A 14545-nucleotide genomic window follows, 5' to 3' on the forward strand; every position below is an offset into this window, starting at 1 on the left:
GCCTTATCATTTTTTGCAGACTGTTAGAGCAATTTTATAAAAGTAAGCTTGAACTTTCGATTATGCATACCTGCCAACGTCTAAAGATAGAAATTCAGAAGATTTCTCCAAAATTCAGAAGAACACGAAGAATTAATATCATGCTTTGATATTAAAAAAATAACAATTTATACAAATAGAAAAAAGAAAATTGTACTTACATTAGTAAATCTCAATTAAGTAGTAACTAAAAAATTTATTAGGAAACATAAAACAAGAACTTAATGTTACACAAAAAAATAATTGTAATGAATTTAGAGTGCATTTTTTGGCTTTAGCCAAAAATTCTTTGGAAAATATCCTGTCATAACAATTAGTTTCCTCATAACATTTAGCAATTACTATGTTTTCTAGAGTTTTTGGTGAAATTGAAGAACGAAACATAGTTTTGTTTTACTTCACAACACTGAAGACTCTCTCGCACTCAGCATTACTGTGTGTAATTACGAGAATAGCACATAAAACTCTTGCTAGTCTATCATATTTTGGTGTTCCATCAGCTCTTTTTATTCTTTTTAAGGTACCAACGAGGACATCAAGTTTATCTTCTCCAGAACTGGCAAAGTCTTCAAACTGTGCAGCAGAAAATTGGTTCTGTAGTTCAACTAAAGCATCATTATGGCATTCATTTTCTTTAATTGTTAACAAAAATGGAAATTTATCAATAAAAAAACGAATCTTTTCAAAAGATGAATTTTCAATTTGTTTCAAATTTGCCACTTCAGCATTTAAAAGAACTTCATTTTGCAAAGGAAACTTTCTTACAATGTAATCACAGGCTGAGGAAAAGTACTTTCTAACACATTGAAAAAAATTCCTTTTTCTCATGATCTTTCAAAGAATTTACAAGTTCCCTGGTTTGATTTCCAATTATAAGATCATTGTCATCCTTTTGATTTGCGAAACTATTATAGGCAACACGAATCAACACACTGTTTTTCACAATGGACGGTTTTACAAACTTAGTATAAAGTTCTTTCAAAAGATCATTAAGAATTTGGATAAGCGGGGGAGATTTTGGCGAAGCTGATTGTAGAAGGGTATTTACACTTTCAAAAATCTTAATGGTACATAACACAAAACTACAATATGCTTTGTTCAAATCCGAAGAAAGAAGATAGAAAATCCTTCCCTCCCGGCTAATAGAAGACTGTTTCTTTTTCCCTTCAACTTCTTTAACAAAGTTGACCTTTGAAGAGTCTTCTAAGCATTTTCTTTTTAAAGGGTTTGATTCTGTGTGTTGGCTTTTCCCTTTTAAAGCATTTTGATTAGAAGCAAAGTTGGTTTTCGGAATCTTATATGCCGACAAATTTGATGGGATCTGTGGTTTCGTTTTGGTCTCTTCGTGGAAATATTTTAGCAATGCATCCCACTGTTCAATAAACCTTCCTAGCACTCTGCCTAAGAATACCCATCTCGTGCATACATGTTTAAGAATTTTTCTCGTTTCACCAGAGCACAATTCTTGGAAATTCTTTAGGTTTTCTTTCCTTTTTACACTTTTTTCCAGATAGAAAAACACATCAATCAGAAGCTGGTCCAATATTTAATGGTAAAGCAGCTGCAGCTTTTTCTGCTGCCAAATTAAATAAGTGGCATGGGCATCCAATAACAATTAATTCATTTTGTTCTTTTTTTGAGGAAAGAGGCTACACCCTTTTTGTCACCCACCATGACATGAGCATTATCTGCACCAAATGAAATGCAGTTTGATAATGGGATGTTAAGTTGTTTCAACTCATTAATTACCAAGGAGGCAATATTTTCCCCCGTAGCGTCTCCATTTAACAATGGAAGACGCAAAAGATGAGTTTTCATTTCATTAGAAACATCACAGAAATATGTGACAACAATGGGGTAAAGCTTCCAATCGCTGCCGTTGCTGCCATCGATTGACACCGAAAATGCTGAATTCTGGAGTGTAGCTACCGTTTTACTTTGTGCATCGCAAGCAATTTCGTTCACAATAGAAGATGTTTTCGTGCGAGCGCAAGCATATTTCTGAACAATCTTGGAATCGGGAAACATCCGCCTGAAAAGTTTACTGGTGTGATCGGCAGCGCTTAGCGGCACGTTGTGTTCGATGAGGAATGCAGTAAACAAACACTCTGCCAAAATGACATCGGCATCCGAATTCGTAGCCAAATTTGAAAAAAAATCATCCACTTTCTTTGATGTTGTCGAAGCCGAAGCGTTAACTTCATGCTTTTTAGACTTAACATGCTTCACAATGTCGCTTCTTCCACCGTGACTTATTCTGAAGTCACACACGCACACGTTGCAAAATGCATAGTTATTTCCTTCGAAGGATTCTTTTAATTGTTGGAAATTCGGCTTTGTAGGCAGGCCGAAAATATTGAGAATACGTTTTTTTTTTTTTTTGAACTCATTTCGTAACAATGACATATTAAGAAAATTCGTAGCACATGCCAAAAATTTTTTTTTGAACTCATTTCGTAACAATGACATATTAAGAAAATTCGTAGCACATGCCAAAAAAAAAAAAAAAAAAAAAAAAAAAAAAAAAAAAACAGAATGCGACAATCCACGCTCGCTGAGTCCGAGATAAGTAATTCCCTTGCTGCTTAAGCAAATGCGAAAAAAATAATCTGGCGCCCACAAAGAAAAGAGTGGGAGAAACAAGTTCAGTGCATTGGAATGGCTGGTTAAGCGGCGAGTTGGGAGAAACCGCAGGTTACTGGATTCGAAGTAGTCGGCGGTAAAAAACGATGCAATTGGCGAAAAATTCTAAAATTTCGACAAAAAATCACTAAAAACACTTGAAAAAGGAAAAAAATCGTAAAAAATGGATTAAGATCGTAAAATCGTAAAGACAAACGCATCTTCGTAAAAATTACGAAAAATTCGTAAAAGTTGGCAGGTATGATTATGTCAAAAAGAATTTCCGATTCTGAAGCTACCAAAGGATCTACAAAGCGAAAGCATGTTCCAATGTCCATCAAACAAAATGTGGAATTGCTGCAAAAAAATGGATAAAGGCATATCCTTTGATTCTCTAATCATTCCGAGACGCGGCGCGCAATGAACTGGAAGTTGATCTGTGAGCACTATCCTTATCTTCAGGGCAGATGTTTTTATTTTATTAAGCTTATAATTCCTTACTAAATGTAGTATTTCATCTCCATGTACTCAGTCTTTGATATGATTTAAATCAAATTCCTCGTCATTATAAATATCACGAATATATATCAAATAGTTTTCTGGTTGCTATTTTCTAATTTCGACTATGTGTAATGTATGCTTTACGCATGCGCGCGTTGAAAGAAATATTTAATAAAGTAAACAAATAAATATAAAGCTTTTTTTTTGTGTAAATTTTGATACCCTTTAGATCATAACTGCTCTTTATTTCATAAATTACTGTTTCATATTTTTAATTTTATAATTTCTGCATACGATCTTACCAGATTTAAACTGATGATCTATAATACAGAAAAACCGATAATCCGGAATCGCCGAAGTCTCAACAAGTCCGGATTAAAGACTTTTGACTGTACTTTCTCCTTAATTCTATATACAGACATAATTCCTTGTTCAGTTACAAAGTTCCACTGTTCAAGTCCTGTAAGTGCTGTGTCGAGAATACTGACTAACTTGTCAATCGAAATTTTTTGGTTTATATAACATTCTCTGTTACTTTCTACGCTATCGGAAGTTCACATGGGTAAACGCTTTACTGGCTTTACGCGCATGCGTAGCAGACACGAGCATCAAACGAGCATGCGTAAGTTTGTGGCGTTGAGGTCCGGATTATAGATCATTCCGGATAATGGACACCCGGATTACGGACTTTGCACTATATTAAAAAAGTACTAAATTAAACAATTTATGCACATATTCTTCAGAATTTATTTTTAATAAATATTATTAAAAATTAATTTAATAAATATTATTAAAAATTACAACATGAGCTTTCTCAAACTGGTATATTTCAGTCTAGATTGGCCACACAAAATAACTTACAGAATAAATTGACAATCTTTCATATATGCAGTCGTAATAGATGTCAATTCATTAAACACCTATTTTAAATTTTAAAGAAAAGTACTGGGATATTTTGCATTCCTTTATTTTCAGATACATATATAAATACATGTAGTATATTTATACATTTTTCTCACCCAATGTACCTTTAAAAATATCATTACAATATATAAGTTAAAAACACCTGCTAAAATACTTATTTCACAAATCTTTTAAAAGTTCAGAGTTTAGTTCTATGTACACTTTTAGATTAAAAAATGAATCAAATTTTATAATACAGAGCTCTACTCTAAAATTACAGCAACTAACAATTCATAGCTCAGCTGAAATCTGCAAAAGTTTTAGAATATCTCAGATTTTTATGAAATTTCTTCATAAATATTTTATTACTTACTAGTATACTGCTGATGATTTAATTTTATTCTCGTTTAAAACTAATAAAATTAAAAGAACTAATAGAATAAAAATACTGAAATTCAGCAGATTTTCATGCAAATTATTCAGCCTAAAAGTTGAAAAAATTTATTATCAATTAAAAATTCCATCTTTTCATGCAAAAATTACTTTCTATACAAACTAAAAAATTTAATGGTGGTTGATTTAGAAAATTAACTATCTATGTTTCTCAAATACTAATTTAATATTCTTTTTAAATGATAAATTGCATATGCTTGTTCAGACATGTGCAATAAATGTGATTGATTATCACATTTATAAGATTTTACATAAATGTTTTACCACAGAAAAGTGGCTTAAAAATTTTCCTCTGTCAAAGAAAATATGTGCATACTTAATAACAAAACTTAAAAATATACAAACATTTGGTTGTGTTATGAACTTTTTAAACTCAACTGAGCTTGCAAATTGATGAATATTGCTAATAACTAATTTTCACAAGTGCATTAAGGTTTCATAACATAGGCAAAACCATAATGCAGCACTATCTCAGTAAGCTATGCAAATGATTCTAAGAAAATCATTATGGATCTGCTATAAGAGCATAAAAAATATTTGCGATGATAAAAATTTTACATTTAATACAAATATACCTAGAAATGCAGGTTAATTTAAATTTTGCAAAATTATATTTGTATTTAATAATTCTGTGAGCAAAATTAAAATCTGGTGCACTTGAAAGGAAATGTTATGCATTTATTTTCTTCAAATAGATAAATTATCTAAAAGACATGAGTTTGTAAGTTGTAATAGGTACTGTTCAAAAATTACATCTACAGTTAGACATCTGTGATCGATTGCAAAACATCTTACAATAGTAGGATTTGATTTTTTGACATCATCTTAACATTACTTATGCAAGAAATAAAATATATATATATATTTAAACAAATTTAAATTCTAAACAAATACGTATAAAAGTAAAAAAATAGAAAAGCAAATTTAAATTCTAAAAAAATGAAAAAAGCCAAAATAATTTAAAATAATTTAAAAATATGCAAACATGTAAAAGATTTAATTCTCGAACTAATCTACAATATCATTTAAATTCAGAAGCATAAGCAAATCAAGTGTAAAATCTATCCATGAAAATAAATCTACTAATTTAATAAATTAAAATTAAATTAAACAATTTTTTAAAAAAATGCATATGTGAGTGATCGTAGAGTAGGCAGGAGACAGACTTATCAAGGGGAAGTTGCCTCCAAACCTAACTCTCCAATCATTCAGTTCGTGTTAATTAGTTCTTTTTGTTACTTTTTGTTTCTTATTGGTTTATATGGATTATGTATAGTTCTTTTATAGTTTCTTTTTATTGATATGCATATTCGTGTAGGGGAAGTTTCTGTAGACAAGGATTTCTAAAATACATTGGTTTCTAAATTTTTTTATTATTTTATAAAAAATTAATTTTTGAAAAATTTAATTTTTTAAGAAAAATTTTAATTCTTGACTTTACTTGCTTGTTTCCCAAAAGACTTAATTAGTATTTTCCTTTTTGAACTTTAATTCTTAAATGTTAATTTCTAAGGGTACCACTTTATTGGAATTACTTTTGGTTTTGACTTTTACCCTTGCCTGCATGAATGACGAAACACGAATTGAATGATTGGAGAGTTAGGTTTGGTGGCAACTTCCCCTTGATAAGTCTGTCTTCTGCCTACTCTACGATCATTCACATATGCATTTTTTTAAAAATTGTTTAATTTAATTTTAATTTTTTAAATTAGTAGATTTATTTTCATGGATAGATTTTACACTTGATTTGCTTATGCTTCTGAATTTAAATGATATTGTAGATTAGTTCAAGAATTAAATCTTTTACATGTTTGCACATTTTAAAATTATTTTGGCTTTTTTCCTTTTTTTAGAATTTAAATTTGCTTTTCTACTTTTTTACGTATTTGTTTAGAATTTAAATTTGTTTAAATTTAAATTTAATTCCTTGCAGCAATGGCGCAAAGAATATTTAATTAAATATGTAATTTAAATTTAATTTTTTAATTAAACTCTATTCTTTTGAAACAATTATATATATATATATAAGACGAAACGTATGACAATGTTTTAATTGCCTTACATGCAATTTAAAAACGGATATGAAGCAAAAAAGAAAGATCAGGCATTAAATTTTATACTCTAGCAGAATAAAAATAAAGTTCTGAAAGTTTTTTTAACACACCACATCACACTCAGGCACATTTAATTAAAAAACAAAAATGTGGAAGGTGTTTCACATTTTTACCTCATTAAAATCAATGCTTGAATCATTACACATAACACATATTGTTGCTAATTCACATAGAGATTCAAAGTCCGAGCACTTCACTTTCTGCTCATTCAGATATCTGCAAATATATTTTACAGCATCACATTAAAAATATTTCAACATAGCAGAGGAAAAAGATTGATATTACTTAGCAAGCCGTACAGATAAACAGTAAGAAACTATTTTGAACATCACAGAACAAACAGATAAAATCTATCCATGAATAAATTTGCCCAAATTTAGTACCTTCTTGATTTTTGAAAACACAATGAGTACTTTTTAAAGAAAATTAAAATTTTCATAAAAACAAATTATCGGTATCAACAGTTCATTAGCAGTAACATTTTAAAAGAAATTCCTCATGTACACAAGTGGAAGAATCAGACGAGGGATAAATAAGGATATTTTTTAGTTTGATTTTATTACAATGCATTGTAAAAAATTACAAGAAAATGGGAGGAGTAAACTGCCTGGATCAGATGCTATCAAATTATCCTGCTGTCAGAAATAAGCAGAGATTATTTTAAAATATTTCAACATTTAATCAGGGTTGCCACTCAAACTGGAGAATGAAATTCCCAGACTTTCCCAGGTTTATCAGGTGCATTTTAAGAAAATTCCAGGTTATCTATGTAGTGCGCATTGGCTATGCCGAGAAGGAAATTAATTATGGTACTACTTGAAAATGCAAAAATTTGCCAATTACATATTACTACTATAACTATAATAGGGGTTGTTTTCTCCACTGAAGATTGAGATTAGAATTTTCCCAATCTGGATTAAAAAATGTCCTTTTTTTTGCAGACATTTTACAGATAAAAGAAAGAAATCTATTTAATGATATTTTTAAATAAATTCAGATATTTCATATTTATTTAGCAGCATACATAAGCAAAAAAATATGTGCATTAAATTTCGTGATAGTATGTCATCGTACTGCTATAATTAGTTTCAGGATTACACCAGAGAAAATTGCCTGAAATTTGAATGTATTATTAACTAATAATAAATAAATTTAGAGGAAGAAGAAACATTGAATGATATGAATAACATTAAAATAAAGTTAATTACTTAAAAATTGAATTACAATAATCAATGATTTTTTTGGCGAAAATAGTTATATTAAATGGTTAGTCTAGATCAAGGATGGGAAAATTTTTTGATTGCGAGCCAAAATATATTTTACAAAATTTTAAAAGCAATATACAAGTATTACAATTTAAATATTTTAATGAGATGAATGAAAGTGCGATTTCCTTTTTAAAAGTTCTTTATATTGAGGTTTGAACAGAGATGTACTGATTCTAAGGAACGGAGTTATATATATGCTCATCTGTCAGTCTACTTCTGAAATAGGTTCATAGTTGAAGATGCTTTTTCATATATATAAGATGAAGCACACATAGCACTGATTTTCTGGGCGTGAGAAATTAAATTTGGGAAACTTACTTTCGGTAATGATTTGAAAAACTAACTTTGGCATGCTTGAGATGATTGTTAGACTGCAACTAATTAATTCAAGCTACAAATCTTGCTTCACAACTTATGTTGAAAGATATGGTAAAAATATCCAATTCTTTTTGAATGAGACTGAAAGATTGAAATCTGGATTTACCTTCTTGAAAAAATTTTGTCATCCTGATAATATTTTTACAAAGACTTTTTGGATTTTGTTTCTTTCATATTCGGACATTGCTTTGTAACTAGAATTATGCTTAGATGTAAAATGACAGGAAATGTTATGTTCTTTGAAGACTGCTAACGCTTCATTGCAGATGAGGCACACTGGTTTATCTTTTACAACTAAAAAAATATTTCCAGGTCCATTCACCATTAAAAGCACGGCACTCTGAATCAACTTTACGTTTTTAGTAGCCATTTTGAGGTTGAAATACATTATGAATAACTCAAACAAGCACTAGCTAGGCTTTTAATAATTTCACCACTATTCACAATGATGCTATATGTCTGCAATCTTTCCATACACAACCAATAATATTAGAACTCGCGCCAAAAGAAAAACCCGCAAGCTGGAGCTTAAAAGTGTGCAGTCTGCCGCATATGAGGTCTAATTCACCTATACTGGATTTCCATATGTCTCCTCCCCGAAAATGAGATAATGCTTGTTGGCGCCAATCTACAACTATAACTAATAAAGAACTTCCACTTTAAAGCTGTCTGTGCTTTCTATAATAAACAACGAACTTCCGCTTTTAACACTTTATTGATTGAAAGCTGTATGTGCTTGCTATTTTTGCCAATTTATGTTTTGCAGAACAAAAATAGAGAAAGTAAAAAAGTCATCAGTACTTTCAATAAAAAGGAAGAAAAAATAATATTTAAACAAAATAGGAAATAATTATATAATATATAAATATATATTTCTTTTAATTTGCCTCGGACCGTCAAAATTCTCTCCGTAGGCCGGATAGAAACTTCCGGGGGGCTGTAGTTTGCCCATTCGTGGTCGTCTGCTCTGAAGATAATGACAGTGCTGACAGATCAACTTCTAGTTCATTGCGTGTCGCAACGCCATAACACGCTGAAAAAGCCATGACACAAAATAACGAAAACAAGCAGAGCGAGTGCGGGAAATCAATCGAGCTGGGAAAACAGCATGCGAAAAGTGGAGACACATCCATGCATGTGCAAATTTAGCTTCTCCGATTGCCCACAGCTTAAACCCCTTCCGTCTCGCAGGTGTGAATGGAACTCCTGTATTTTATTCCCTTATAATTATGCCTCTATGCTCTTTATGCCGCCGTCTGAACGCAGTTTTATAGACCACAATCCACCTACTGCAAATCAGAAAGAACCAAGAGGGTGGTGTTACATTTGTTCCAGAAAAACATTGTTAGGGAAAAAAGCGTGCAACAAAATGTGATACTGTTATAAAGAATATGATGTAGGACTATGTATTATCCCATGTTTTAGAGTTTATCATATTGTAAAAAAATTATAAAGAAATGCAGTTATTCAAGAAAAATGTAAGTACAATTTGTACATATTTTTCAAAGTTATAAACATGTTTTATTTCCTTATAATTTTACTTAATGTTCATTTACATTCATCCACTGCGATAGCTGTTCAGAGAAAACAACACTACATGCGGCGAAAAACAGAGGGCCGCTGAGGAGAAATTTTCAGGGACACGAGAGGGCGCCGAAAGGGTTAACTACTAGATTAAAATTTCTCTTCTCCCCTAAATACACAGACACTAATTCAAGATGTGACTAAAAATGCAAGGACAATATCAAATAAGTTTAAATTTTCATATATGCAAAATCGTGTGGCTTTTCAATAATAATAACAAGAATTCAATAATAAGAATTTCAATAATAAGAACACCCACATATCACAGTTTATGCTATGTACACAGTATTCGAGTGTTGACAGACTGATTTCAGACAAGGCTGCCAATACCACTGCAGAATATACCATTTAACATTGTCCTGCAACAAAACCAATCTCTTCTTCCTCTTACAGCAAGCAGATGGTTTTTAAGGCATTTGCACAATGATCACTGCTTATTGTCTGCCCATAGATGTCAAGTTGACATTCACAAGTGCAGAGTATAACCTGCTGTGCTTTGTCGTAAAGTGCCTTTAACACTGAGCTCGTGAAATATGAAAGCTATGGCCGTCCAACTGCTTTTTCACACATATCAATATATGATCTTCACAAAATCCAGTACAGGGTTGCTATATCCAATAACAGAAGAGATAAAAACTACTATTCAAAAATTTTCAATCAGCCCTTGTATGAATTACTTTAACAGAATGCATTACATGTGTACTCGCATGCATACCAATTTCCCATCTTAACATGCATGTGAAAGTTACATATTATCATTTTCTCTAAGAATTGTTTTGGAAAAAGAAACAATTAGCATTTACAAAAAAATGATTTTTTAAGCTGAATATAGATGCTTCTTGGGAATGAACAAGGCAAAATTATATTGATACAAAGGTCAATGCAGTACATATAAAAAAACAAAACTAATAAACTTTACACCACATAAATTTTTATAAATATTATTCAAAATAATACATATTTATTTTTTAAATAACTAAAATATTCTTACATTTCCCCAATGGGCTCATATGTAGAGCCAGTAACTTCAAATTCATGGAACTTGATTTGATTAGTAGTTTCATTCGCTAAAATTTTATCAACTACTAGTATCTGTAAAAAAAAAAAAAAAAAAAAAAAAAAAAAAAAGAAAGAAAGAAAGAATTTTGATTAAATTATTACAAGAGAAGCGGTAATTAAAACAACTATACAGTTTCACATACAACATTTCCCACAAAATTTAATGATATAACATGGAGATAAATTCTTCAAATTACTTAAAAATACTATCTGCCACCCCTCTATAACATAGGTGAAACATCTGTTACTCAAATTCTTAAAAACCTAAATTAAATTACAATTTTTTTGAACTTGCAACTGCTGAATATTATTTGTTATATGAAAGATAATTATATCTTATATTTAAGTAATAATAAAAAAAGTAAGAAAAAGAAGCAAGTTCTCAGAAACAAGCTGACAAACAATGAATTGGAAAAAAAATAAAGAAACCATTAAAAATAAAACAAGGATTAGGCTAATTCATTAAGCTGAATGATTTTATATATTTGGTGGCAAGTTATCATATAACATGCCAATACAGTCAAAAGTCGTTAATCCGGACTCGTCGGGACTTCGGTGAATCCGGATTATCGATTTTTCCGGATTATAGATCATCAGTTTAAATCTCGTAAGATGGCATGCAGAAATTATAAAATTAAAAATATGAAACCGTAATTTATGAAATAAAGAACCATTATGATCTAAAGGGTATCAAAATTCACAAAAAAAAAAAAAAAAAAAAAAAAAGCTTAATATTTGTTTACTTTATTAAACATTTCTTTCAATGTTAGTTGTTTAAGTTGCTTCGTTTTATATGATAATACTTTCTCTTTAATTCTATAAACAGGCATAATTTCTTGTTCAGTTACAAAGTTCCGCTGTTCGAGTCCCATAATTGCTGTGCCGAGAATACCGACTAACTTGTCAATCAAAATTTTTTCATTTTCACTAACCTCTCTGTCACCTTCTTCATGTCTTTAATCCATTTTTTGCAGAAATCCCACTTTTTGTTTGACGGATATCGAAACATACTTTCATCTTGTAGATCCTTTGGGAGCTCCAGCATCGGAAATTTTATTTGACATAATCGAAAGTTCAAGTTTACTTTTATAAAATTGCTCTTACAGTCTGCAAAAAATAAGCCGCATCCAATTCGAAGATTAAGGAACAACGCAATCATCAACATTAACTGAAATAGATAATTAGATAATTTGAGCTTATACCGTCCGTTATACATTAAACGTGCACGCAAAAACGTATCCTATGCTTGCGCACACGCATATGTGCAGTCGTAAAGGTCTTATGCGCACGCACAAACGCCTATGCACATGTGTCAACATGGCACATGCGCAGAAAGTTTTTAGCTTTGAGGTCCGGATTATAGATCATTCCGGATTATGGGTGTCCAAATTAACGACTTTTGACTCTATACTGTAAATGTGGAAAGTTTATGATTTTGTGGCCAACGAGGAAAATTTCATATCAATCTGCATTGAAAAAGTCATATAATCTCTTAAATTTAACTTAGATTCTACTTCATAAATATGGTAAAATAACACTGTCTCACCCTATTAACAGACATTTGATTTGTTGTCAGTGTTCCAGTTTTATCAGAACAAATAACAGATGTACAGCCTAATGTTTCAACGGATGGTAGAGACCTCACAATTGCATTTTTCTTTGCCATTCTTCGAGTACCTGTTACAAATATAAACATATCAAATGATCCAAAAAAGTTTACATTTTTGAAGCAATATAGTTTCTTAGAGCTAGAAGACTCAAATTACAATATTAAAAGAGAGGGGATATGATCTCTCTGGCACAATCGCCAGCTATTGCAACTGCTTCATACTGGCAGAACATTTTATGTTTCTATTATATAAGCTATTTTATTTTTAATAAAAGGATAGAAGTCTCAGTTTTATTAATCCTTTTTCATTTTAGGAAGGGGGAGTGAATTGCAAATTTCATCACATTGATTTTAAAAGCACCAAAGGAAGATGAGAAAAAGTTAAAATAAATTCTTCACAAAACATAAAATTTTGCACAGTCTGGTAGAATTCAAAAATACATACAATAATTTAATATCAAGTTAAATACTCTGTAATTTCCCCCCAAAAAACATAATTTGTTGCTTTGATAAATTATTAAAAATGAGTTTCAAATCTGGAAATGGAAACTGTTTTTTTTTTTTTAATATACCAGTAAAATAAATAATTCAGTTTTTATAACATACAGAACACACTTGGATGGAAAAGCTAACTTAACTATTAGTTGGGTACAGTTTGGTTAGCAGGACACTATACATAAATATTTAGCCCAAACAGACCGAGAAACAGGCATGGTAAATCTTAACAATATACAGCTTCATGGAAAGACTGGTTATTTTATTAAACCAAAAAAGAAGATAAGAAAGGATATTACAGAAAGCAGGAAATCATTCTAAACTGACAGCTCCAGGAGACAAAATTCTACCAGACTAAACAGCCAATACCAGATGTAAATACACCTGAACAGCTATCAGAAGTGGAATGCAGAAATTGGGAGATGACATGGAAAACTGGCACTGGAACATTGGCAGCTATGCTACTGTAGCAGAAGTTATAAAAATTTTAGCATCTGGCACATAGCTGTTTTGATTATCGAGTTAACATGTTGACTGCCCAACACGATATAACTCGTATTAGCGCTCTTCTTCAGGACGCCCAATACGAGTTATCTTGGAGTTTCTTGACTTGCCACTTTTGCACCGCTACGAGTTACTTACTCGCTTAGCACTTGTTTCAGCTGTACTGAGGCACCAAGTCGAAGCATATCTGTACAAATCAACTCGTAGTGAGATTCTGCGAAGAGCTTTGTCTAACAAAAGCCGAGATAATTTGCAAGACCCTTTTTTCTTAAAAAGAAAGAAAAAAAAAAAAAAAAAATCTTGTAAACTTTTTAATGATTGTTACAAATCATAATTAAAGTATTTTTAATAATATGAGTAAATTGATTTGGCTTCTCGGACCGTCGAGAAGCAGTGCAATTCAATGCCAATTACACATAGCATGAGATGGCACATTTCATAGTATTTGTGCTTTCATTTGGTGCAACCCTGAATAATTACTGACAAGCCAAATTTTGTTTTTATGGAGAAGGATAAAAATTAACTGTTATAGCTGCACTTTTCCATGCATTTCAAAAAGAAAATTATTAAAATTTGAGACATGCCTTCCATAGAACAACTGTGCATTATTTTCAAAGTTATGGAATCCTATCAGTTAAAAAAAAAGTGCATTGATGGACATGTTTTGTGGTTAGCTGAATTTGGCTGACAAAACAGTAATAGATTGGAAGAATTGCTTACGGGAAGTTTGTTCTCGGAATAGTCTAAACAGAGATTCTGGTAAAATTAGAGGAACCAACAAAGAAATAGAAATCAATAACAGCCATTTTACAAAGTGAAAAAACAAAATGGATCAAATAATGATTATATATTAAATAAAAAGGTGTCAGTTCCTTTACAATTCTACAGAAACAACTGATACAACTTTGATGGGATCTCCATTAACTTTCTCAGTCAAGATAAAATAAACATGCAAGTACCATTAATTTTTATGAAGGAATGGAAAGAATTGCCACTGATAACTTAAATAATAAGAA

The 14545-nt window shown here is 30.9% G+C and overlaps 1 protein-coding gene across 6 annotated transcripts in view; it reads right to left on the reverse strand.

Moving 5' to 3' along the window:
* The window catches only part of LOC118188759 (calcium-transporting ATPase sarcoplasmic/endoplasmic reticulum type-like), a 164602-nt gene that overhangs the window by 38746 nt on the left and 111311 nt on the right, over window positions 1–14545 (reverse strand). For all 6 annotated transcript variants that reach the window (XM_085813522.1, XM_085813521.1, XM_085813524.1 and 3 more), the window contains exons 12-14: window positions 12468–12598; window positions 10854–10954; window positions 6746–6848 (exon numbers count right to left, since the gene is read on the reverse strand). In XM_085813522.1, the coding sequence (XP_085669648.1) occupies window positions 6746–6848; window positions 10854–10954; window positions 12468–12598 (335 nt within the window). The remainder of the gene's footprint in view (window positions 1–6745; window positions 6849–10853; window positions 10955–12467; window positions 12599–14545) is intronic.

The sequence above is a fragment of the Stegodyphus dumicola genome, chromosome 3 (genome assembly GCF_044657685.1).
Source record: "Stegodyphus dumicola isolate Sdum_Otavi_A_Nest chromosome 3, ASM4465768v1".
Classification (NCBI taxonomy): domain Eukaryota; kingdom Metazoa; phylum Arthropoda; class Arachnida; order Araneae; family Eresidae; genus Stegodyphus; species Stegodyphus dumicola.